The 27,477-nt window shown below is 40.2% G+C and overlaps 1 protein-coding gene across 1 annotated transcript in view; it reads right to left on the minus strand.

The window, feature by feature from the left end:
• Window positions 1-400: 400 nt before the first annotated feature.
• Window positions 401-27,477, minus strand: part of LOC134494667 (uncharacterized) — an 84,457-nt gene continuing 57,380 nt past the window's right edge. The window contains exons 7-8 of the mRNA XM_063299914.1: window positions 26,605-26,693; window positions 401-1,683 (exon numbers count right to left, since the gene is read on the minus strand). Of these exons, the coding sequence (XP_063155984.1) occupies window positions 1,373-1,683; window positions 26,605-26,693 (400 nt within the window). The 3' untranslated portion in view covers window positions 401-1,372. The remainder of the gene's footprint in view (window positions 1,684-26,604; window positions 26,694-27,477) is intronic.

The raw sequence follows: 27,477 nt of genomic DNA on the forward strand, positions 1-27,477 counted from the left end.
TTTCTTAATGCATGCAAGAGGCAGCCCCCATTCCAAACTAGTGACCTGATATAATAAAGCGATGATTGGCAGATATAATACAGTGTTTCAGGCATTTTTTTTCTAAAGCACTTTATTAGCAGCAATTATATTTTCTGATGGCTGTAAATTTACTTCAGTTTGAGGGTACAGGACATCATATTTCTTCATTTACAACTATGCTCCCTTTATAAATATATTAAATCACTAATAGCATGGATAAGACTACTTCCTTCCTTCTTTATTTTTGCATATGTTTTATGGAACTACTCTGATATTTTCAGAGATGTTATGTGCAAAGGAGTGTTAAATAGAGTGGAAACAAGGACATAAAGGAAACATCACAGTCATTTACATTCCTGAGATGTCAGCCCTTAATTCCTTTGTTAAACTCTGTGAGCATGTCAGCACAGTGGTTTCATAACAGCCTCGGACATGCCCCAGAGGGACATCCAGTTGTCTGGGTTATAGAAACACTTCTGTCCACACAGCTGAACACAAGATGTGAATAAGGAATCCCCACTCTCCAAAGTTATTTGTGTTTTTTTTTCCAAGAGGGAGATTTTCCACACACCCTGTTTAGCTCTACAGTAGTGAGTCAAGGATATGGGAGGTTGCCATGCAGACGTTCCCTGAGGGACATCCTTGCTAGGAGATCAAAGGCCTTGTTGCGGCAATATGGCCAATGGCTTGGAAGCAGACATACTTCATGGTTTCTCATATGAGTTGTCTGAGTTAATCTTTCTTTTTTGCTGGAGTGTGCATATAAAATATATAAAAGCTTGCACTCACAACATACATGAATAAATCTGGTGGAATACAAAATAATCACAAATTTAAGGTAGATCCCCGGGCACACAGCTCTGCACATTAATTTAACAAGTAATTTAATTTGTTCATGTTTTGCGAGTGCTTTTGCATCATATTAATCTGACCTTGCATCACCTAGCCAACCATCAGTGCACAGGAGTTTTCAATCAGATACAGGGTGCACAATAACAAAACTGTTTAACTCCCCACTCCCATATCTGTCATCAGGATAGGGTTACAGAGTCCAATTTTGCTTGGGCTGTGTCGTGAAAAGTTTCCTCTCCAGAGTAGGAGAAAGGAAACAGGTCTGCTTTTTAGATTCTGAAAATAAGCCAGGGTGGAGAAAAACAGTTAATGTCAGGCGTGATAAAGCTTTCAAGACAAAACCTGTTAAGCAAAAGACATTGTGAATTCCCTGCAGATTTTTGAAGTCTTGCACATACAGGAAATTGGTTAACAGTAGGAAGAAGTTAGGAGTTGCTACATGGGAGAGCTCTTCCAAGATTACAAAAATTGGCTAAATCTATTGTTCAGTATAAACCCCTCACTGGTCACTGTTGTCAGTGGCGCTGTTGTTCTTTTCTTTTTTATCCTGAGCCTTGTTTCCCTTCTTCTTTTTCTTCTTTTTCTTGGTCTCTTCCTTCTTGCCAAAGGTTATGAAGTCACTTTTATCAGTTTGGCTGTTTGGTGGATCTTGACGAATGGAGATGATGGCAGGAGATCCTGGGATAATGAATTTGTCTGGCAACTCACTGGGACCGGGCTGCTTGGAATTACCAGGCCCATATTTGAAAGTCCAGCTGTTGCTGTTCACTCCAGCTCCCACTGGAGGAGACACTTCACCAGCTTCAGGTTCTAGGGGGAAAAAAAATAAAATCAAGCATTAAAATGTTTGTTCAGCCAGAAATACATACAGCTAACTTGCAGCTGTTAGTAGTATGTTCTAGTAATTCTTTCAAATAAGAATCAAAATGATGCTAGGGGTACATAACAAATCTTTCACAGGTGGGATTTATCTTTCCTAATCTAAAGAAATTAAATTTCCCTAATATTCTTTCAAAATCCTGGAAATCTACAACCTGAAATGCCAAATCATAATTAAGAGTTATTTTTTAAATATTGTATTGAAAAGCAAAAAACTCGTGCATCTATCAATATGGATTCTACTCCACAAAGGCTTGTGTCCAATAGGTTGAATATTTTGGCATATAAAATCTTCTTTATAAAGGTCAGTGCTGCTTCCTTTGAATTAGTAGTCTTGTGTAGTTGACCAGATAGAAATCAAATAAATACAAAGGGAAGTCTGAAAGAAGTACAATTATTTGCCTGAGTATAGCTCCTTGTGTTTGACAGACATGGATTAAAACAAAAAGCTAAGTAGTTGGTCTGTTATTTGTCATTAAGGACATTACTCTTGGCTAGAGATGGGGATAAATTAACTCAGATTGCATCTGTACTTCCTGAACTAATACATGACACAAATATGCCGTTATTCCCCAGTATTTATACTTCTCCAATTTTTGTGATGTGGTTCTCTGATTAAAAGAAAATGTACATATATACTATTCTGCTGGGTGACAAGAATGGAGAGTGGGAATATATTATTATTCTGCTGTATTGTACATGATTTTGCCAGATGACATGAATGGTTGGGATGGAGCAAGATGAGTACAGAAAAATGGAGCTATTTGGAGACCCAAGAATGAATGAGAATGGTAATTGTTTGACAAATATCTGCTTAGAAAAAGGAACATTTGTTTCAAAAAGTGGTTTAAGCATACACATAACAAATAAATGGAGATAAATCTAAAATCAAGATCCATTTGATTGTTCGTAATGAAAGATTGAAAAGTTACATAGGTGACGAGAGATTCTGAGTGTGGGACAAACTATTTTTTGGACTGTATGAAGAGTAGATCTTCTGGAATAAAAAAAAGACATGGAAGAAAAAAGAAACTACTGTAAAAATAGAATGACTGCAGGAAGAGAAAATACAAGTTCTGTGTGAATAAAGTATTACAGAATGAATGGAAAGTGGACATAAAGGAAGAGATATGGAAGCTGCGTGGAACAGAGTGAAAAATATGAAGTTACAGAAGTGCCACAGAAGTACATGGAGTTGCTAATGGGAAATAAGAAAAAGGATGCTTTTCTGACTATTACAAAGACATGACTAAAATATTCAAAAGTCTGCATTCCTCTTGCAACAGAATAATTTTCACTGATTCCTCTGTAACCAAACATTACCTTTCTTTTTATGTTTCAGTGTGAATTTCTACAGTAACTCTTTTTGTAATATAACATATAACTTTATTTTTTGATAATGTTGCTTTCCAGAGAGTCCAGTATTCCAGAAATGACTTTAATATACAAATTACGTCATAATATATTCAGCCTTTACTGTACTTTGTGTTAATTCAATATTTTTCCATTTAAAGATATGATTAGTGATATGCAAAAAAATCATTTTCCCTCCTTCCTTCCTTCCTTCCTTCCTTCCTTCCTTCCTTCCTTCCTTCCTTCCTCCCTCCCTCCCTCCCTCCCTCCCTCCCTCCCTCCCTCCCTCCCTTCCGCATTGAGGATAACACCCATTCAGAAGATCAAGCTGCAGATTTCCCCCCAACATAGTTTAGAAGAAGGGAGGCTTGATGAAATTGCTCATAATAGCTGAGATCCAGTCACTGCTCCTGCTTTTATGTGCCAACAACACGATTGGTTTTGATCTTTTTTATGTGGCAGATTATGGTTAACTACTGTACTTTATTCACAGAATCAGTAGAGAAGGTGAGGAAAGAAAGATAGGAGAAGGCAAGGAATTAAAAAAAAAAACAGGATAGAAGATTTGCTGTTCCAAGAAGGTAATCAAGACTGTATAGCACTCCCATTTTTCTTATTGTCAGATTTGGAGACGAGAACCAGACCACTAACACATATAATCATACTAGTTGCTTAAGATCTTTATACAGTAATATGAATATAAGAGGCTCCGTTAGGCTGTGATACGGCTGTTGCATCTACGGCAGCGTTCCATGGTGTCTTTTTGGACCTCAGCAGCAAGCTGCACAAGCATGCATCAGTATGCTTGAAAAGATTTTTCCCATCCATCCCTCCTTTGTAAAAGCATTTGCAGGAATCTTATGACCATCCTCACACCATGCAAGTAGGGGCATGGGAGAGGTTCATATGATTCTCCAAGGTGAGAAAGATAAACCAGGCAGAAAGAGCTCCGCTTCCACCTCCACTGTCTTCTCCATCGTCCTCCTGGCTTGCCTGCCGCTTGCTGACCGCAGCCGCATATCCAAGGGCAAAGCAACAGAAACTTCCTAGCCTGCACAGTGAGAACAACCCAACATTTCCCAAAGGGATCCTCCATGGAAGGCTTGCTGCCACCACATGCAGCTGCACCACGGTGTAGAAGCAGGTAGGATGGCTGCTGTACAAATCCCCTGCTCCCTCCTCTCTCTCTGAAGGGAGATGAAGACCAGCATCTTTGCCAGCATCCACAGCAACAAAAAGTTAAACTTCTATGTAGTTAAAAAACAAACAAACAAAGAAACAAAACCCTCCAGTTTTGGGATTAGTTAACAATTACCAGACAAAAAATAAAGAAAACAGCCACAATTATATTACAAAATTTAATTTCTCTGACAGCTGTGGACAATATGTCATGTTCAAATAAATATATGCAGTTTAATACATATACATTTTAAAATCTTAATGTAAAAAGTAGAGACTCCAGTAATAGTTCATACACTGAGTATTACATGGAAGTAGGATCAGAAATAGTGCCAGCTCCATTCTGAGGTGAGGACAAAACAAGATCCTCTTGCATTTTGTTCAGCCATTTTTAGGCAGAACATTAAAAAAGTAATTGTATGTCTATAAAATTGACTTTGTTCAAAGCACAAAATATATATGCTCTTTGAAAATGTATGTTGTTAATCATCTATTTTGAAAGAAGTTCAAATAGGGCAAAAATGGGCAGCAATGAGTTACAGACTTCTGTGTCTCTTTGTTGCTGTTTTATGGTATGTAGTCTGAATTTCTGTAGCCTTGGTAGCCCCACCCTCAAGATGGCTGCTTCTCAAAGAAAAAGAAAGCGACAAGCAGTTGGTTAGCATTGCAGGATTCTGGGAGCAATGCCAGAAATAGATTTTTCTTCTTCTGCCCTCCCTCCCTCCCTCCCTCCACAATCTTTTTCTTGGGAGTGGAACAGGCCATACGCTGTCATCTCTGCATAATCCTACATCCACAGTCTATCATTTCCTAAATACAGTGAGGCACAGAAGTTCTGCTTCAGGTCCCTCTCTGGTCTTCTCTGAATACATTTCTCTACTGAAAAGTGAAGACTTCCAAAATCTGAAAGACTCAGGAATCATGTAACTGCCATTCCAAGCAGATACGTTCTTTGATTGATTGACTGATTGATTAATTTCAACCCAGAATGCAGCTATTTCAAGTCTCCCCATCTTTTTCAATTCATCACATCATATTCCCCTCTTCGTCTCTTACATTGTTATGCCTTCCAAGAGGCCATTCAGCTTTTCAACAAACAAATCTAGAATTCTACTAGGTTAAACCACAATCATCTGAATATATGCTAATATAAAATGCATTTTTAAACCACAGATAGGAAGATGAGCTGGCAGGAAATTACAAGGAGAACCTGATTTTCCTATCTTTTTGTGTTGTGCTGGCTGCTGTTTTTCCCTCTGGCTGGTATGATGAATATTTATTGCTACAGAGAAGTCCTATATTCTCTATATTAATTCTGGAAAGCTCGCAGAGCACAAACATAGCTGGGAAATGTGTGTATGTGCATGTGTGTGTACATGGGCAATATGCAAGTCAGTGAACGACCTTTTCTCTCTCTACAAATACTAAGAATAGTCTTTTTCTAAGCCTTTTCTGGATTAAATTATCCATACAAATTTGTTGCATATCAAGAAAAATAGTAAACATTGGAATTGACAGAAAAGAGGCTAAATACTGCCATCTATTCATTTGCCCTTACTAAAAAAGCAAGCCGTTCTTTTAAGCAAGTGCCTTGTTCTCTGTTAGCTCATGATTTCTTGCCTGAGTGACAGATGCCCCTGAGATCATATAGCTTCTTATGGGATTACGCTGAACTTCTCCATAAGCCATCTGGGCCAGCTTTTCGTGGCATGGATGCCAAAGGTTAAAGCCTGCCATCGGTTAGGTTTTCACTGTCCTCATGAAGACTATCCATGTGATGCTTCTATTTCCATCAAGCCAAGCCTCTCCTGCCTCATTCTCTTCAGACAAAATGTTCTGCTCAGACTATTTAATATTAGAAGCGTGCACTGGATCAGAATGAAGCTTAAGGTTCAAACATAGAGTGGCTTCTTTGACATAGATTTTTGTCAGGGATCACTCCATTTCAAATCTGGGGCTACAGAAAAGTCAATCAGTTATTGCCAAGCTCTGTATGGTGTTCCTGTATAAAAAAGGGGTACAAAACAAAACAAAACCAGTTTCTCTCAATCAAACCTTCTGAAATATCTGTCAGGATTGTACAGCCAAACGAACTCAGTGCATTTGATTGCTGGTTCCCGCCAGTGCCAGGCAGAACGAGAAGCATCGATGCGTGTCAAGATTGTTTGTGCGACATGCAGGGAGGGGGGAATTCCAGCAGGAGCCAGAGCGCTGGGAATCAAGGTCACAGCAACAGCTGAAGCCAGGTGTGAGAGGGGGGAAATGGCTCACTGAGAGGGGAATGTTTTAATTAGGATTTGCGCGCCAATTTCAACAGTCACAGCTTTCTCTTGGAATGCTTACTTCATTCTTCAATTAAAAAGCTTTCCTTTTCTACAATGGAATTGTGTGAGGCTATAGTGTTTGGGATTTGAGTACAGTGATCCTTAACAATATCTGAATTATTCTCACCCTAGGAAAAATATTATTGTAGTAAATTTCATCATACTCTGTTTAATAATAATAATTATAATAATAATAGAGATGTAGATTAGACTTTTAAACCATGTGCTATAACACCTCTGCAATGATTACTATGTAATCTCACATGCTTGTTCCTCTCATAATGATCAAGTTTTCCTAAATAATTCCCATCAGATTGTGGTGAAAAACCAAAAAGACATGGCACATTTAAAAGTCAGATTGTTAAGGGCTATCTCAAATTTAGCAGAATTGGTCCCCTACAATTTGCTATCATTGCTGCAAATTTCATTCTGTTATGATGATAAAACACAGCCACTGACTTTTTCCCATGAATGAACTAGATTTCTACATTACCTACTACCAAAGTCTCTGGATAGTTACAAAATAATAGATTAGAGATTCTGATCTGGAAGCTAAGTGGTTCTGAAATACTGAAAAAATTAGTAGCTCTGAAATACTGAAAAAATGAATTCTGTATCAGCATAATTAATATACTTCAGAAACAGATAAAATATGTGTGTGAATTTTAAAAAAATAGATTTCTGATTCTTTATAATGATTTTAATTCAGAATTATTGGATTCTTTTGTTCTGCTGTTATTCATAGCTTTGAAATTTCAAGGCTTTATTTCATGACCTCATTTAGATGGTGCCATTAAATAGAGAGAACCACTGAAATCCATAAGTACAGTTTCAAAAGATGAATTGATAGCCTATTAGTAAAATGGCCTCAAAACCAAAACTAGAGCATAACAATATACTGTACATCTAACTTCCCATATTATTTCCAATTATTATTTGGCCCAAAAGGCCCAAATCAGACATTTTAGAGCAATAGTTTTTTTTTTTATAGTGCATTTTCCTGTGCAAGCTAAGACAATAGTTTAACTGTTCTTTGAAATCATTCGGCCAGTATTAATTCCAGTTTAGTAAAGAACATAAATGGTGGAAGGTGCATTTAATGAGAGACAAAGGATTGATCCACACTTCCTGCTTGTCCCAGCACAAGAACAGGCCACTTACCATTTTGGGAGAGTAGACATGGATAACATCATCCTCAGCCTGCCCCCAGTCTGCTACGAAGGCAATCTCCACTAGTTTTCTGGCTCCAGTTCAAAAACAGTGTTTTTTACCCTCTCCTGGCACAAGCAGGGCAGTTTAATCTACCCACTCTGCTTCATTCTGTCCTACACAAATGTCTCCATTCCAACTGGCTGGCCTTGAAAGGCTGTATGTTTGCGTGGTTTCATTTTGTTTTGTGTTGGTTTTTAATAGGTTCAGCAGATGGTTTTATTATTTTATTTTTAACTGAGTGAAATTGACAGGACTTCTGTCAACTTTCCCCTTCTAGCTCAAGTGGCAGGTAGAGCTGTAAAAAAACCCAGTCCTCAAAAGACATGCTCACAGAAGGGAAAGCAATTGGCACTTGCTTTCCTGGCATGGTTGGAGAGAAATCCACCAATCTGGGGAAATCCACCGATCTGGGGCTGTGTTCTCTGCACACTGGACAGAACCCCTGGCCATCACTGCGCCCACAATGGAGGAAAGGCCTGAAATCCAGAAACCCATCTCTGAAGCCAGCTTCACTTCCAGTCGGCTTACGCATGGCAGATAAACAGTTGAAGGCTGCAATGCAAAAAAGCCTAGAAAATATTTCCTGACATTTTTAGCCAAACAGCTTCCCTGTTAGCTGACTGGTTCAGTTGTTTTTCCAGAAGGCAGCTTTGATTTTATTAGCTCAGACCAAAGCTCTCCTAATAATTCTTCAAATGAAGACTACTTCCTCAAAAAGTCAAGAAGTAAAATGATTGTTTAAGATATTCTGTCTCTGACATTTTGTTCAGATGATCGAAAAGGGAAGGTTAAAAAAAAGTCCTTAGCTGGAATAACATCAGGTGACAATAAACTCAGAAACAGCAACTCGTAATCCTGATATTAAGCATTTTACTGCCAATATAAAAGGCCTAGCTATTCATTCATTCTAGCAAAAGCCGAACCATTTCCCCTCTTTTTATCATTTTAATTGTCTGGCAGAGTAACAGTTTGCCTGTCAGTGTAGAGAAAGTGAGCAGAATTTTTATTAGGGGTGGGTACAAATCATAGGATTCAATTCATAACCTGATCTAAGCTTTCAGAAATAGTCTAATTTGCTCTGTACAAAATGACAGATGTAGGTGCACACTTTTTCAGCTGGGGTTCCTTTAAAATCTGATTTTAAAAACGTCTGTAATTCTGCTTGTTTTGGAAAATAATTTGACAAAAGTACAAATTTCAGACAGATAGATTGGGAAAGTTGTGCAAAGTGTTGTGAGCCACCCAGAGTCATTGGGAGTTTGGCAGCATACTAATTTGATAATAAAATAAAATAAAATAATTCATATGGAGAGATGATTTTACTTCCTGAATGTTGTAGAGTTTATTGTCAAGAGTTGAACATGGATTTAAATCTGAATATTCAACTGATTTCTTGAGGCAATTAATATAAGACATAAACAGTGAAAGGGAAGAACTCGGAATTATTACACTCGGACTGCCTAGCTGTGGATAAGCAGGAGTTGCTGAAGAAGAGGAACTGCTTGCAAGAGTGTGAGGAAGGGAAATGAACAGCATCATGTAGAACAAATAATTAAAGGAATAGCATCCCACAGGTATGATACTGGGATTGATTAAAGCTGCCTCCTGACTACATACTGAACTGAAGAGATTCCTGCCATTTAATGAAATCTAGTCCCTGCCATCAAAGAACAGCAAATGGTTAGTAATTTAAATATATTATTACTGCATGGTCAGGACATGAGGTACGACACATTCTGAGCTCAAGAAATGTCCAGCGTAAGATCTCAAGCTCAGAATATGCCAAGTGTTCCTATATCTGCGTTCTGAGAGATTTGCTTTAAGTGCAGAAGGAAACTTGTTGAATGTTCAAGACTGTTGCCAGTGCTGTGAGTGGACTATTATTTTTGGCCACATGACTGAGTTAGTTTGTTTTCACATTTTTAGAGGCTGACAGAAAGATTTGGTCTTTTATTTATTTTATTTATGAGATCAATCTCACAAGAGAAAACAAAGCTGACAAGTGGTATGAAAACAGATTTTTTAGGTAACTGTCATATGTTCACGGCAGCAGTGGAGATTATCTATGCAATATGAAAAGTCACATGAGAAGAATTGCCTGTTACAGCAACAAACAGGGTAAGAGATCAGAAAAATCCTTTTTCAAGAGAGCTCTGCATGGCTAGAATAATTAAATGACAATTAAATATGGAAATGCCAATCGATTCCAGTCTCCTCCAAGATAGTAAGGACAGTAGGAGGTGACAGGGAGAGGACACAGCAACTCAGCTGCTACTTGACTTCAGTCTTCTCCCGAAAGTTTCATTTTCAATGCAACAGAACAAAATTTCATATTTTATCAAAATATAGCTTCAAGAATCTATTGGAACTAGTACTGTAGATAGTCAAGATGGATTCATCCATTAAGGGGTAATTTAGGACTATCAGTTCTGGCTTGCAAAAATCCAGATAAACATCTAGATAATAGCAAAGAGTTAGTGTTTTTTTCTGACTTAGCTTATATCTGAGGACTGTCCGGATGTTTGCAGTCTAGATCTGATAACCCCAAAGTAAATAGTATAAAGAACTAGCACCAGTTAAAGAATTGTACTTATAACTTCTTCTGCAAACAGAAAAAAATAGAACTTAAATTGTGGCAACACCTTTCTTCATTATTGCTTGATAGAATGGCCACAATTAAAATGATTTTTTAAATTCTATTATTTCAAAAGAGTTTCAGTTCCTCAGGCAATTACTTGGATTCCTATAGAAAAAATAATTCTGTTTTTATTTATAAGAGTAAAGTCTCCTTCAAGTTCAGCTTAATTTCTGCTCAGTTCATGGAAACAAGCATGTTGTTTTCTTGGCAACAATACAAAAGTACTTTGTAATTGGCTTCTTTCAATATACTATATATAAATTTCCCAGTCTGGTATGGTCTTCCATACTGTTTTTCTCTCCTTAATTTCATTAGCCAATGGAAGTGTAATGGAATGTGAGGGTGACCCTGGGGAACAGAGGGAAGAGATGCTGCCAAGGGAACGATCAGTTTAAAGAAAAGGGAGTCCAAGAGAGGCCTAAAGAAGACACTTAGGAAAGACCTGCCCTGACCACTCAAGCGATAAGTAGGGAGGGCGGGAGGTTTGTACTTTCAGACTTGCAAGATTGTTGTCAGCCCTTCCAGGTAAACCAGACAGGAAACATGAGTAGATGAACTAATTCTACTCTATTGTAAGGCTACATTAACAGAATCTTGCAAGTCTGAAAGTACAAATCTCCCGCCCTCCCTATTTATCACTTGAGTGGTCAGGGTGGGCAGTACTAAATGGCTCAGATACTTTTACACCAAAGCACAGAGTATGGGGAACAAGCAGGGAGAACTGGGGTGGGGGTGGGGGGGAAATATGACAGTGTTGGTATCAGCAAAACAGGGTGGGGTGGAACTCATGACTGGAATATAATACTGGAAGGATATAATCTGTTCAAGAGAAATAGATTCAACAAAAAAAAAAGGGAGGGGAGTCACATTTTACATAAGGAATACCTACAGTATACTTGTGTGGAAATTCATGACACCAAGGGTGGTAACCCTGCTGAAAGTATCTGAGTGAGAGTCAAGGGAAAAAGAAACAAAAATGATAAACTATAGGCCACCCATCCAAGCAGAAGATATAGATGATTTCTTTGTAAATCAAATGGCCAAGGTGTCCAGGAACAATTCCGCTGTAGGATTTCAACTACCTGGACACCAACTGGGAATCAAATTCTGTGGCAAGTGAGAGGGCCAACAGCCTATTGACATCACTGGCAGACACCTTCTTTGCCCAAAAAGTGGAGGGTGAACCTAGGGGATCAGCTATAGTGAACTTAATACTAATTAACAGGGAAGAAATGCAAGCAGAGAGAAATGAAGGTAGTCAGATTAGTGTTCAAGAAAGCTAACTTCAGTAAAGAAAAAATTAGAAGGATCTCATGGATGGACATCTTGAAGGGAAAAATGTTTGGGAGAGTTGGGAAGATAATTAAGGCCTGAACACAAATAATACCAAAGAGAAAAAATGGGAGATACCTGATGATATCTGGTTGCATAAAGAGCTCTTTGATAAGCCGAGAAACGAAAAGGATAAGTTTAAAAAATGGAAAGAGTGACATAAAACAAAAGAATATCAGACAATAGCATAATTCTATAAGAATGGGTCAGGAAGCTAAGGCTCAGAAAGTGCTGAGGTTTGGGCTTCCGGTGGGAATGGCGGACTGAACAGCTGTGCCTGCTGTTTCGGCAAATGGAGCGGACTGCGTGGCAGCTTTTTTTGGGCTCAGGAAGGCTTTCCTGAACCCAGAAATGTTCTCCAGTTCAAAGAGAATACCTGGAATTATCCCATTTGTCCTCTGGAAAGGTGGCTTGCAGCCAGGAGATTGCAAACAGCATTTTGTGGCCAACTGTAAGAGCACCCGGGAGGAAGGGACGTCACCATTTCCAAGCCGCGCTGTAGCCTTAAAGGGATACTAAGACCAGCCACCCCATTTCTAAATCACCCAATTTATTTTTTTTTAAGTATATATACCCCAAGAAAGGCTTTTTACAGTGAGAAGAAGCTGGTTCTCTTGGTGCTTAACGTTATTTTTGGGATTACTTTTTAATTTTTTTTTTAAGTTTTGGGTTTCATTTTCCTTCCAAAGGAAATGTTAAAGATTGAGTAAATAATTGTCTTCCTGTTATTATTTCTGTATTAAATTTGAAGATATTGGCATTCTCCTACATGTTGAATTGGCTGATTTGAACCTTCACCTTTCTGTCTTCACTTTCCCTTGAGAAGTCTGCTATTTACTCTTACTTTGTGTAAACAACTTTCGAACTTTCCTATATCTTTGACTTTCACTGATTAAGTTCCTAGGGGGTACCATAATCTACTGTGTGAGACATGGAGGATTTCAAACAGATTCTTTCTGACCCTCACCAGGACTTCAAACAAATATCTTCTGACTTTTATCAAAACTTTATGCAAGATATCCAGCACATTGTGGAAAATATGAGAGCTAAAACGTGCCATCAAGTTGGGGATGTGGTGGATGAAATTAAGGAATTTAACAGTGATAAAAATGTTTCTTTTAAGAGTGAGATTGGAATTCATATTGAGATGCTGGATGAAGATTGGATAGTGGAGTTGGAAAAATTTAAGGGAGAGAGATCTGCAAGCCATAAATAGGGTTGATCTCCTGGTGGAATGCCATGAAAAGAACCTGGAATTTTGGAGGAGGGCAACTGGGCTGTTTGATTTTCTTAAGAAGAAAGCTCTTCTTTCTTGGGAACATGTAACAGCTCTGGTTTATTTTGAAGTAGGATAAAAGTTGAAGAATGTTTATTTGGTTTGCTTTAAGGATTTGACTGATATTATTTGCATTTAAAGATTTGGATTTACTGTTTTGAATTGGCTTTGTTTTTTTGTGTTTATTAAGATTTTGTGTTTATTAAGATTGGGATTATTAAAATTGTTATACCATTAAGTATAATAGCTGACAACTTATGTGCTTTTCAGTTTGATTTTTATTATAGTAGACAGAAATGCATAGAATAGTGGTAGGAAGGGAATAATTAAATACGTTTTATCTTTTGGAGGGAAGAAAGATGTTCAGGAGGTTTATATGAATTTTTTCTTTATTTTAATATAAGGGGGAGGAGTAACTGTACTTAGTGACTTTTATTATGTGTTAAAGGGGAATGATTTATAGAAATAATGTGGTGTTTTGGTTTAATACAGAGTAAGAGATTGATTATGGAAACTTCGTACATCCTTGCTGTTAAAAGTCAGAAGCCACATCTTCCTTACACGTCTTCCTTTTAAATTTACAATTAAAAAAAATTCTTTTCTTGTGTTTCTGCACTTTTTTAGTTTTTTGTTGTTGTTTTCATTGTAGTTTTTATTCTTCCTTTGAAACTTAATAAAATTTACTATTAAAAAAATTTTACTAAAAAAAAGAAAGAAAGTGCTGAGGCTTGCAATGAATGCCAAAAATTAACAGAAAGCATTCTTTGAACATGTGGAGAATAAGAGGAAAGTTATTGAAGCTGTGGTCCACTGATTGGAGAAGATATGAGATGGTGATGGGCAACAGGGAAAAACTGAGCTGCTTAATACTTTTTTTCATCTGCCTTTTCCCTTAAAGAAAAAAAAATGTTCCAACCTGTCAGAAACCACACCATGGGGGGCAGAAGAAAAATGCAGATTAAAAGAAATAAGAAATTGGCAAGAGAACACCTAGCACTATAATGAAATCAGGTCTTTGGGACCAGATGGATTATATCTCAGGGTGCTAAAGGAACTGGCAGATGTGATCTCAGAATCTCCTAGACAAGATAATCAAGCAGAGAGTTTGCCAGCACTTAGAAAGGAAGAAGGTAATTACTAGAAGCCAGAATGGGTTTGTTGTGGGAAAAATGCCCATTTTAAATAAGGAACCAAACCATTTGGAGATAGATGCAAGAAAGTAAATGTTACTGGCCATGAACAACTTGGCTCCCAGCCAACTGCATGCAAAAGAGCCCTGAATTAAGCAAGGTTATGGGTTATATAATCAAACTGTTACACAGCAGCAATGCAAATCATAGTATGACCTTTACAACCAGAATGTAACATCTGATAATACTATGGGATGACCTTACTGTGGTCTGACCCCGTGCCTCCACATTCTACACTCTTGCAAAGGCTCCAAGCCCACCCTCTTCTACTGATACTAGCAGCTTCTAACATAAACAGTGTCCTTTATTGAACCTACATAGTGTCTCCTTTCACACCTGGGAAAGGGCAACAATCTGGTTTCTGTTATCTGTCTCCTCCCCCTTCAGGGTCGTCAGGCTGTTTCAGTTCTTCTGCTCTATCTAATATACATTTCCAAATCATAAGGAAAGGGTAGAATATTATTTGTCCCACTCAGGTTTGTTTGAAATAGATCATGCAAGCCAAATCTTACTGCTTTTTTTGATAAAGCGACTAGAGCAATAGAATGTTAATCACAGCCTCCTTCTTGATAAAACTGAATAATATGGCATGGATGATCCCACTTCCAGATGGATTTGTAGCTGGTCAAAAACAGGCATGCCCCAAGTGTGGTGCTTAATGGTACTTTTTGGCCCCAGAGTTCTTCAACATTTTCATAAATGACTTAGATGAGGGGATAAAAGGGATGCTCATCAAATCTGCAGACAATATGAGGCTGGGGGGAGATTGCTCACACCTCAGAAGACAGGCTCAAAGTTCAAAAGGATATTTCCAGACTTGAACACTGGGCCATGTACAACAAAATGCAGCTCAGTGATGAGAAATGTAAGGTTTTGCGCTTAGGTACGAAAAACCAGATACACAGGTACAATACAGATGGTTGAATTCCAGAATTTAAAAGCTGCGTTTATGCTTGACATTTCACAGTTGGGAAGAAGAAAGAAGTAAGAAAGAAAAGAAAAATTTGGGGAGTTTTCCCTGAAGATTTTGATGCTGCTGTTTTCTGAAAAAATGGAAAAATGGAAATATTTTGACAATAAGAGAAAAACACCCCAATGAAATTATTTCTTTCATATTAAATGGATGCAGTAATATCAGTTGCCCATATATTGTTATCTCTTATTCCCTCCAATGTTTTCTACTAACTTGTAATAGGAAGATTTTTATCCACAGTGTCACAGCACATTTCCTGGGCACAGACTGCTTACCTCAGGGCTCCCAGATCTAAACTGCAAAAATATGCTGAAGAATCTTCACACTAAAGCCACACTGTGCTTGAATGCATTAAGAAGCCACACCCTTCCTCTTTTTCTAGATAATTTGACTGTATTTGGAAGGGACTATTTATAAATTTATTTAAATTTAAATTTCTATGGCCATTAATAAAGGTTAAAAACAATATAACAATAAAAACAGGAACAAAATGTCCCTAATGAGGGAAGGAAACCATCACAGTTTATGCAATTATGCAATCCCAGTGGTTGATAGACATAGCTCTTAGCCAGAGCCCATGGAAAGGGCCAAGTATTCAAGGCCTTCTTGAAGGCAGGCTATGTGGATCTTGGGGAGAATGCTGATCCAGAGTACAGTGCAGCAACAGAGAAGGCATGCCTCCTGGCTGACGCAAGATGATATTACTTCATAGATGGGACCTGAAGCATGCTAACTCTGTGGGATTTTACTGGATGAGCTGACACAATAAGAGACAAACACTCCTGAAAATGCTAGGTCCTCTGTCATGTAGGGCTTTATCAATAACATCTACTACCTTGAATTGCACTCAGAAGCCCACTAGTAACCAGTGTAGTAGAAGTGTTACTTGGATATGCCATGGCATACCTCCGTAACTACATGTGCTGCCACATACTGGACCAACTGTAGCTTCCAAGTGATCTTCAAGAAGAGCCCCATGTACAGTGCATTGCACCAATCCAGACATGAGATGACTAAGGCAGGATGTAATGAGTGCCTATTCTAAAACACTATCAGACTCATGAGCAGGAATTCAAAGATATCTGATTTATTAAAGAATAGTATGCAGGATCACAGAGAAAGCTGAGAATGATAAAAGCGCGCCAAATGCAAACTAAAAACCCTCAGTGCAAATGAGATCCCTCCCCCCATAGAATCTTCCCAAGCTCACAATCCCAGGTGCTCCTAACGGCTTCTGATGGTCTGCGGGAAAAGTCCTTGAACAGAGCACATAACCCAAACACATTCCATTGTACGGAACACAGATACAGAGCTTGGTACAAGGTTTCACAGCAGTTCCCTCCCAAACAGAAACGCGCGTCAGCGCCATGGCATGTGAAACGTTATGATGTATACTGTACATAGAAACAGTGAACATGACATACTACCCCCGCAAAAGAAAGAAAAGACTAAGCAGCAGGCTTCAAAGGGTAAGCCAAGTGGAAACGGTGAACTAAATCAGGAGCATTAACGGGGCGAGCAGACACCCATTCAGGATGAGGAAAGTGTTTCCATCGGACCAGATACTGGAGGGTGCCTCGAAGCTTGCGAGAATCAACGACCTCCTTGACCTCAAAGTGCTGTTGGCCGTCAATCATGATCGGAGCAGGAGGAGGAGGTTGGGGATGCCAGCGGGAGGAGTGGTGGACAGGCTTGAGCAAGCTGCAATGGAAAACAGGGTGCAAGCGTTTCAAATTGTGAGGCAGGTCCAATTTAACAGTAACTGGCTTGATAAGACCAACAATAGGGAAAGGACCAATGAACTTGGGAGCAAGTTTTTTTGAGGGCTGTGGTGACTTGACAAATTTGGTAGATAGATACACCTGATCCCCAATCTTGAAGTTGTGTTGCAAGGAACGATGATTATCGGCTTGAAACTTGTAAGCAGCCTGGGCATCAGCCAAAGCCTGTTGAATCATCGGCCAGGAATCAGCCAGCTGAACAGTCCAGTCAGAGGCAGAACATGTTTGGGAAGAGGGTTGTGGCAACAGGGATGGGAACAAAATCATGACCAGAAACCACACGAAAAGGGGTTTGCCCGGTACTTTGATGGACAGCATTGTTGTAAGCCACCTCAGCAAAAGGCAGTAACTCCACCCAATCGTCCTGATGGTAGTTAATGTATGCTCTAAGAAATTGTTCAAGAGTGGAGTTTAAAATCTCAGTAGATCTGTCAGTCTCAGAGGTGGACAGCGCTTCTTTGGTGCCAATCGATTTTAAAAATGATTTCCAAAACTGGGAAGTAAACTGTGTCCCGCGGTTGCTGACCAAACGGGAGGGGCTACTGTGGAGACGGTAGATGTGGATGAGAAATAGGTGTGCCAATTGCGGGGTGGACGGGATGGATGCACATGGAATGAAATGTGCCTGTTTGGAAAAAAAATCTTTTACAAGCCAAATGACAGTTTTCTTCTGACTGGGAGGAAGATCCACAATAAAATCCATAGAAATCTCATCCCAGGGACGGGACGGGCTGGCCACTGGCTGTAGAAGCCCCTGTGATTTCCCCCCCTTACGTTTGGACATTGCACAAACAGGACAGGAAGCCACATAGTCTTTTACATTGCGTCTCAAGTTAGGCCACCAGAATTGACGACGAACCAAATGTAATGGTTTAACAAAACCAAAATGCCCAGCAAGTTTATCATCATGAGAACGCTGTAAAATGACAGGTCTTAAACTTTCAGGCACATAAAGGCGGTGTTCCACCCAAGCAAGACCGTCTTCAAAAGAAACATTGTCTCTATTAGCTAGCAACCAAGTGTCAGATTTCAGCGCCTGGAGAAAGTCTTTCTGTAACTGACAAGGAAGTTGCACTTTCCGCTTCCCAGACTGCGCTGGGGGCGGGGTTGCCTGCGCACGGGTCTGGCTCCGAGTGACAGCAACCAAGCCCAGTTGTGGTTCAGTGAGAACAGTCCCAACCACATCTGCCACCTGGTCAAGGTCCTGAGGTAAACGTGACAAAGCATCGGCCAGAAAGTTTTTCTTTCCCGGAATAAATTTTAACTGGAAGTTAAAGCGACTGAAAAACTGAGCCCAGCGAATTTGTTTAGGACTGAGACACCAGGGGGTGCGGAAGGCTTCCAAATTCCTGTGATCGGTCCAAACTTCGAAAGGGCATTTAGTGCCTTCCAGGAGGTGATGCCAGGCTTCCAAATCGGTTTTTACAGCAAACGCCTCCTTTTCCCAAACATGCCACCAGCGTTCAGTTTCAGAAAATTTTCTGGACAGATAAGCACAGGGTTTTAAGTGATTTTCAGAATCTCTCTGTAATAATATAGCCCCAATTGAGGAGTCAGAAGCATCAACTTGGACCACAAAGGGGCGTTCAGGATCAGGGTACTGTAGAATAGGCTCAGCAGTGAAGAGGGTTTTTAACTTCTCAAATGCTGCCTGGCATTCAGGCGTCCAATTCAGCACTGCCCCAGGGTTTTTTACTTTGCGTGTCTCCCCCAAGCCCTTGGTACGGAGTAAATCAGTGAGGGGCAAAGCAATCTCAGCGAACCCCTGGATAAATTGGCGATAGTAATTACTGAACCCGAGGAAACTTTGCAATTGCCTCCAGGTGCGGGGACATTCCCAACTTAAAATCGCCTGAATCTTTGCAGGGTCCATTTCAATGCCCTTGTCAGACACCCTATAGCCCAGATAGTCAAGTTGGGTTTTGTGAAACTCACATTTGGAAAGTTTGGCATAGAGTTAGGCATCTCTAAGCTTGTTTAACACCTGTTTGAGGAGGCGTTCGTGTTCCTCCTTGGTTTCAGTGTAAATGAGAACATCATCTAAATAAACCAGGACCCCTTTAAACAAATGATCATGTAATACTTCATTAATCAATTGCATGAAGACTCCGGGCACCCCTGCCAACCCAAAAGGGAGGACTTTGTATTGAAATGAACCCAGTGGGCAATTAAAAGCGGTTTTCCACTCATCTCCAGCTCGTATGCGGATGCGGAAATAGGCTTCATGAAGATCGAGCTTGGAGAAAATCTTGCCCTTAGACAAATGAGCTAACACGTCCTTCATGAGTGGAAGAGGGTACTTGTTGCAAATTGAGACGGAATTTAACCCTCGATAGTCTGTACAGAGTCGAAGCGTGCCATCTTTCTTTTCCCGGAATAGCACAGGGGCCCCAACTCGGGAATTTGCAGGTTCAATAAACTCCCTTGACAGATTTTTGTCAATAAAGTCCTGTAATGCCTCAAGCTCCTTCTGAGTCATTGGATAAATTTTTGTCTTGGGCAATTGAGCATTGGGAACCAACTCTATTGCACAGTCAGTTTTCCGATGGGGGGGGGGGTAGCTGATCTGCTTCCATTTCCCCAAAAATGTCTGCAAAGTCTTGGTATCAATTGGGCAAGCCTTCTAAATGTGCCAAGATAGGGCGTGGCGTGGCGGTCGCAGCCCTTCCAACCCCCGCACATGAAGCTCTCTCCGCTGTAGGGGCTTGGCAAAACCCATCTTTAAAAGTCACAGTTCTGTGTTCCCAGCTTCGATAGGTCAACCAGGGGATCCCCAGAATTACCAAGGGATTGCTAACAGGTGCTACTACAAATTTTAAAGTCTCACGGTGGCTGCCCATTTGCATTGCGACAGTTCCAGTGAAATGGGTTGCTGCCCCCCCCCCTGCCATTGACCCATCCAACTGTTTGAAGATCAAAGGCTGCTGTAGGGGGAAGCTAGGCAGGTCCAAAGCAGCAACCAGATCAGGGTGAATTAAACACCTGGAACACCCAGAGTCAACTAAAGCCCAGACCTCTGTAGTTTTTGTGTGGGAGCCCAATTTCACTTTTACTGCTAAAGTGGGACAGTCAGCACTCACCATAGCATCTTCATGCCCATCGTCCTCCACCTGCCCGCAGGCGCTCTTCAAGGCAGGTGGCTGGCGTTTCCCGCCGGCTCCTTAGAGTAATCTTCAGCCTCTCCTGAGAAGTAGAATACTTCCTCAGCATTGGCTGCACCCTTGGCTGCTGTCATCCGCCACGAGGGGGGGGGGCGATTTGGTCGGCAGCTTGCCCGCTTGATCTCCAGCCTTGGCTTTTGGGCAATCAGCTGCTCGATGCCCTTCCTTTCCGCATCATAGACACTGACCCCTTGCATAGCACCGATCTCTCTCCTCTTCCCAGGCTCTATAGCCTGGCCGGGCAGCAGTTGCAGCACTTCGGGGTCCCCTCATGGTGGCTGGTGGTTTTTCAGGTCTTCTGGTTTGCATGAAGGTATGCTGGGTGTGCTCAGTTCTTGCCGGCTAGACAGATCCATTCGTACAATGACTCTGGGACTCCCTACACAACGCCCACCGTAGGATGTCCCGGTTGAGTCCCTCTTTAAACCGTTCTATTAAGGTTGACTGAGACCAGTCGGGGATTTTCCCAGCTAAAGCCTTAAACTCCAGGGCATAATCAGCTACAGACAGTTGGCCCTGGGTAAGATCCTTCAGCGCCTTCTTAGCTCTTGCCTTGGCCAGAGGATCCTCAAAATGCAGCTTTAACACCCACATGAAGTCCTCGAAATATTCAAGTTCAGGGGAGTCAGACTCACTTAATTGAACATACCAGTCAGCCGCTCGACCTTTCAACTTGGTGGCAATGGCAGTTATCTTAGCCTCTTCGGAAAAGAAGTATGCTCCAAACTGCCTCATGTAACTTTTAGCATTGTTGAAAGAAAGATAACTTGGTTGGATCCCCATCAAACTTGACAGAAAAATCTCTCACCCCCACTCCTGTTGGAGCAGAATCGGTGGCTGCCTGAGTGGTTGGACCCCAGGTTACAGTAGTTCTCCCTCTTTGGGGTGGGGACACTGGTGGTTGACCCCTGCGGGGTGGAGATTCATCCCGGAGCCATCTCCGGCCCCGCTCCGCTGGCGGTTCAGGTGGGAGGATGGGGGATGGTTGTGTGAAGCTGGGATCTCCTCCGCGCCTCCCCTGCCCCCCCAGTGACAAAGACAGGTTTCTTAACATGTACTCCATCGATTCTATTTTGGCCTCCACCACTCTTAGCTTTTCAGGAGTTTGAGATTCCTCTCTCCCTCGCGTGTTAGGCTGTCTCTCTGTTGATACCGTGGTAGATTCTACGTCTGGGGTCAGCGGGAACCGATACTTCCAGGATGTCTGGGATGTCCCTGGCTGGGGTTCTCCTATTTCATCCCAGGCGATCAACTCTGTGGGCAATTCACTGGGTGCCGGTTGCTCTGGTTCTCCCCCATCGTCAGATTCCTCCACCTCAGGGCTGGAGCTCAATTCCTCCCGGAAATCTGAAGGTTCTGGGGTGAGGCTCAGTTCTCTGCTCTTGACCGTCGACTCGGGCATCAAGCTAGCCATCTCCTCAAGTTCCCCGGTAGTGAGCTTGGACTCGGCCATCGTTAACTATTTTCCCTCACAAGAAACTAATCTTGGTAGGAGCTAACGGTACAACTTTGGTGATTCTCAGCTTTATGTAATGAGTGCCTATTCTAAAACACTATCAGACTCATGAGCAGGAATTCAAAGATATCTGATTTATTAAAGAATAGTATGCAGGATCACAGAGAAAGCTGAGAATGATAAAAGCGCGCCAAATGCAAACTAAAAACCCTTGGTGCAAATGAGATCCCTCCCCCCATAGAATCTTCCCAAGCTCACAATCCCAGGTGCTCCTAACGGCTTCTGATGGTCTGCGGGAAAAGTCCTTGAACAGAGCACATAACCCAAACACATTCCATTGAAATGAACATAGATACAGAGCTTGATGCAAGGTCTCACAGCAGCTCCCTCCCAAACAGAAACGCACATCAGCGCCATGGCATGTGAAACGTTACGATGTATACTGTACATTGAAACAGTGAACATGACACAGGAGTAACTATGATCAGTCCCTCCTGTCCAGAAAACAACTGCTGAGACACCAAGAACACGATAGTTGCACCACTCTGATCTTGTCTCAACCATAGATCATCAACAATGCAATCAGTGCCAGGGTCTAGAGAATCGGATTCCTCCAGGACCCTCTGGAGCTGCAACATCTTCTGGGATGATGTGTTTGGAAGGCCAGGAAGGTGTTTATTTTGTGCCTCTTTGTGAGGAAACATCACTTTCCATAGCAAGACCTTCCCTTTTAGCACTTCTTCATTTTCACACCCTGAAAATGATACCCTGAGCTATCAAATAGTGTCATCTGTTGCTATAATCCAGCACTGGTCAAGACAGTACAGAGCATCCACCTCAACTAGGATGATCCTTTTCACCCTGGCCTTAAAGGCATAAGAACTTCCTTAAGGCTATGAGAACTGGGCATAAAAAGCTTGACAACCGTTAAATGGCATCACATGTGTGAAAACTTTCAGTTTTCAGAATCAGAAATATGGCAAGATCATAAAAATGAAGTTAGTACAGAAAAGAAATGAGTAAATCATCATATTGTTGATAGTTTTTAACACATATATTTTCAATGTCCTAAAGTTAATATGTTCTGTGAAGAAGTAATTACACATATTAACTAGACTTTGAGACAAAGTTTAATATTTTCAGATGCACACATTCTTTTAAATTACTATAAGTAGTATTGTGTAAGTAACTCAAACCATTGTGTCTTTAACTCAAATTGTTGTGTCTTTAACTCAAAATTTGCTACAATTGGCTCAGTTCTCAACTATGGGTCATCTGTAAACTGGACATTCTTAACCCAAGGACTACCTATACATGCCTACTGCATGGAAACTGACAACTGGACAAAGGAGATGGATTCTCAGTATCCTTATTAGGGACAAGGTAGTAGTTCTTCAACAATGTAAGGACAAATTTATGGCCCCTGGCAACCCATCCCTGGCTCTGCCCTTTGCCCAGGGAGCTTGGCTGAGGCTTGTGACTTATGAACTAGTTGCCCGTAGATGTAAATTATGCATGGATCAAATATATTTATCTTTTACTGAAACAGTTATGTAAAAAAACATAGATATGCATATATGCAGGAGAAGCCCTTATATGTACAATTATAGATGGGACCTGAAGCTGCCAACTCTGTATAAATTAAATACAATTTATCTTGTTACTACATTGTTTTTTTCTTTTAGTCTTCTTTGTGATTTTATTTTCTCTTATTTTCTGTTTTTGTTATATAAATGAAGGGGGAGAAAGATGATGAAAATGAAGTCACAGTTGAAGAAGATGAAGAAACTGCTAACAATGAAGATAGATTAGAAAATGAGACTGAACAGAGAACATAATAAAAATGTTAAGCAATACTTCTGTTTATTTTTTCAATTTCCTCAGCTTTTCTTCTACAAATGTACACCGTTGGAGGGGTTTAATTCCAAAATACATAACTGTTTTATCATGTTGATGGTTTCCTCTGCCTTCAACTTTATTTTTTGCTGACTTGTCACACCAACACAATTAAGAGATGGTAAGTTTCTTAGAGTTCTACAGCTCATTGTTTCATTTGTAAAACTTTAAACAATAAATTCTATTAATAAATACAATTAATTTGATTATATTATACTTTTGAATTAATGTACAGTATATAAAATACTAATTTTATGAGCAATCCAAGGTATGCTAACGCATTATGTTCCTAAAGCAGTGAAATGAACTTAAGGAGTGCTATGAAAATAAATATTTCAGGACGTAAAGATATTTACATTTCTGCTAACAATCTTATCAAAGTCAAGTTAAAGTGCACATTAACCCTTAACTGGAGGCCTACTTATTCTGGAACATTTAGGCTTGTTTTTTCCTAAAAAAATTCCCAGTTACTTTGTCTAGCCCCAACTGGTACAGTACTGGATCAAAACTGCTTGCAGGGTTCTTACTTCTCCCTTCTCTCTCTCTCAATCAACAGGTCACAGTGGAAGCTGCTGGCAAATGTAATGTGATTGTGGCCAAACTCCACAATCACATTACATTATGCTACAGTACAGCAAGGCTATTCAGCAGCACCTGCTCCTTGCCACACCCCCCCGAGCAGAATCACTTAGCATGTTAGGACTTTTTCTTTCCAACACCTTTCCTACAGACTACTTTATCTAACCTTTTTTTCCTATAATTTCTAAAGTAAACTGGAAAAAAAAATAGGAAGGCAAGATAAAATATTCAGGGGGATGTCTCCAGTCCCCACCTGTAGCTATAGCTCTGGAGGTCTGAATTGCTGCCTGTGGCTGCCAGAATAACCACCCAATTAAAATGCGTAATGAGACATAGATATGGAAACAGAAATGACCCGATAAAAACAAGTATTTGGCTTTAGTGTAATTGCATGAAGCAGAAAAGTTACCTGTTGCAAAACATAACCTACTGTATATTAATTTGAAGGAGAACAATTATATGAGTCCATGAACCTGGCCACCAGAGCAAAAAGGAGAAACTGAAACAGCAGGTGTTTCTGGAAACAGAAAGCTGTAAGTAGAAGGCAGGGTGACCATATTTCAAAATATGGTCCCCTTCCCCCTCCCTCTCTCTCTTGTTGAACTGCCAAGGGGCAGCTAGATAGGCATGGAACCTTTGCATCACTTGTTATGGTAATTCAGCCCCCAGCAGCTGCTTCCAGAGGTCATGGTATTTGTGGGGGGGAGGGGGACCAAGATTTTTTGACATATTTTTTCTTTTAGCTTTTTCTGGATTTTAAGAAACTTTCATTCCTATCCTATCCTTAACCCCATGGCCTGAAATCACTGCTTTTTGACTGAGTGTTTGAAAGGGATTTTAGGATTGGGATGGAAGTGATTTGCCTCACACTGGCTTCCTTTTCCTATTCCAACTCTCAAAACATCTCAGTGTTAGGACAAATTCCACCTCAGCACAGGAGGAATTTGTCCTAACATTCAACTGGAATTTGTCTTCCTGTAACTAAATCTCTTTTTCCAAGTCCTGCCTTTTCTGGGCTGAGATAGAGGCAGAATGCTACCATATTCCTACCTCGATTGTCTTTCAATGCCAAGCACAAAGCCTCATCAATAAAACTGCACTGGACCCAGTTTTCCAATTTGCTGTTCTCTGCACCCCTCCCAGTCTGCATGAATCCTCCTTAAAATGTGAGGTCCCATACTGTATACAGTACTTCTAATGGGACATGCCCAAAGCAAAATAAAGAATAATTATTATTTTCCATGATTTGGAAATTATACTTCTGCTGATGAATCCCAAAACTGCATTTGTCTTTTTTTTGCAGCTATTTCACACAGCTGATTCACATTCCATTTGATCAACCACAGTACATTTCCAGATCCTTTCCACACATCCAAACCAGTTATCCTCCATCCTATACCTGAGCATTAGATATTTTTTTAAACTAAGTGAATAACTTCAGATTTGTTTCTGTTCAATTCCATTGTGGTATTTTCAGCATAATGACCTATCAAGGCCATTTTGTTCATTGTAGAGTGTTAACTACACACCGAAGTTTGTATCATCTCCAGAAGTTGTGAAACGTAAATGGGGAACCAATGATTCTCATGTGACTGGATTCCAGCTCCTACCTTCACATGACTTGAGAATAATGGGGATGATAGCTAAACAGTATCTGTAGATCCACAAGTTCCCCACACTGTTCTAGAAGGGGTCTGGGTTAGTAAGATAGGAATGTTTAAATTGATCCAATATTTATTTGAAACAAACTAAGTTATATTTCAGTGGTAACATGACACTCCTTTGCCCTTAAATCTTTTCTAAGACAAGGGAAATGTTTCCACCTGAGCTAATAAAACAAACAAGAAAATAAATTACAAGCTGCAGTAATTATTTTGGGTCCTTTCACAAAATAATATATTCTTTTTCACATTTAAGAAATGGAAAGCTAATTTGTAATTACAGTATATGTATTGGGGAAGGTCTACAGTCAAAAAAAGTTTACCAATCATAAAAGTTCCTTCAAGCCATAATTCCTGCCCTGAATCTCCCCAAATTATCATCTAATAAGAATGTTAGATCTCACTCAGCCAGTATCTGCTACCTATTATCTCCTACCCTGTTCCTTTGCTTTAGTTATTCATTTAATGGCAAACAAGCAGATGCTTTCCAAGTCAGTCCAAGGGTGCTCTTTATAGAAACATATATGTGGTATGAAAGGTCCCCTGTCATATCTGACCCTTTGGGGGGACGCCGCTTTCGCGACGTTTTCTTGGCAGACGATGGAGCTGGGTGGTTTGCCATTGCCTTCCCCAGTCGTCACCTTCCCCAGCAAGCTGGGTACTCATTTTACCAACCTCGGAAGGAAGGATGGAAGGCTGAGTCGATCTGAGCCGGCTACCCGAGAATCCAGCTTCCACTGGGATTGAACTCAGGTTGTGGGGAGAGTTTCGGTTGCAATACTGCTGCCTACCACTCCGCACCACATGAGGCTAGAAACATATATAGCTTTTAATCCCTAACCTGTTGTTGCACTGGATACTGTTGGCCACTGCTGCTCGGGTCCTCCTGATCCAACACGTAGGCCTCCTGTCTCTTCCATGTGTACAGCACTAGACAAATCACGTAAGGTTATGATTAGATAGTTCTCAGCAAAACAAAATAGTTCCTTTTGCTATACATAACATCATCCTTCTAGTATATGTTTTCAAAATATATAATAAAGTGATTCAAAATTTGCAAATAGAGTTCTGTAATATCTGAATGGTGCTGGCAGTGAAATAATTGACAAGGCATCAAATATTTCTATTCTAAAAGTTTGTACAGGGTACATCAATTGGCCTTCATTACATATAGCATTTGCATTAGGCAGCAAATATGGGAATGTCAACTCAGGAATGTCATAATGTACAAACATCTTTATGGAATGGTCTCATTTGTTTCCATTAATGATATGTGGCATGTCTCACGTAGCTAGGAAATAACTAAATCTGGGTAATGTCTATACCTTATTGTTCAAAGAAATAATAGGACACTATCCTATCATCTTCAGTCATTCTGCAGCATGCTATTATTACTTGCAGCAAGTATTTTATTGTAATGTATAATACCATTTTGTTGCAACTTTCAACACAGAACTATAAATGTTTTTGGCTAGCTAAAAGAGAGAACAGCAGGCAACATTTCTGAGAGAACACATGATGAACATTCTGTCAATTTAGTTGCCACACAATGAATGACAAAGGACATATGTGCTCAAATAAATCAATGTCAGTATTCAATTATTTGCTTTATTTGCCAATACAGCTGTTTCCAGTTTCAAGCTGAGTTTGCTTAAAGTTAGATGATGATGATGATTAGATTTACATACCACCTTTTTAAAAATATATATTTGGT

The sequence above is a fragment of the Candoia aspera genome, chromosome 3 (genome assembly GCF_035149785.1).
Source record: "Candoia aspera isolate rCanAsp1 chromosome 3, rCanAsp1.hap2, whole genome shotgun sequence".
In the NCBI taxonomy this organism is placed as follows: Eukaryota; Metazoa; Chordata; class Lepidosauria; order Squamata; family Boidae; genus Candoia; species Candoia aspera.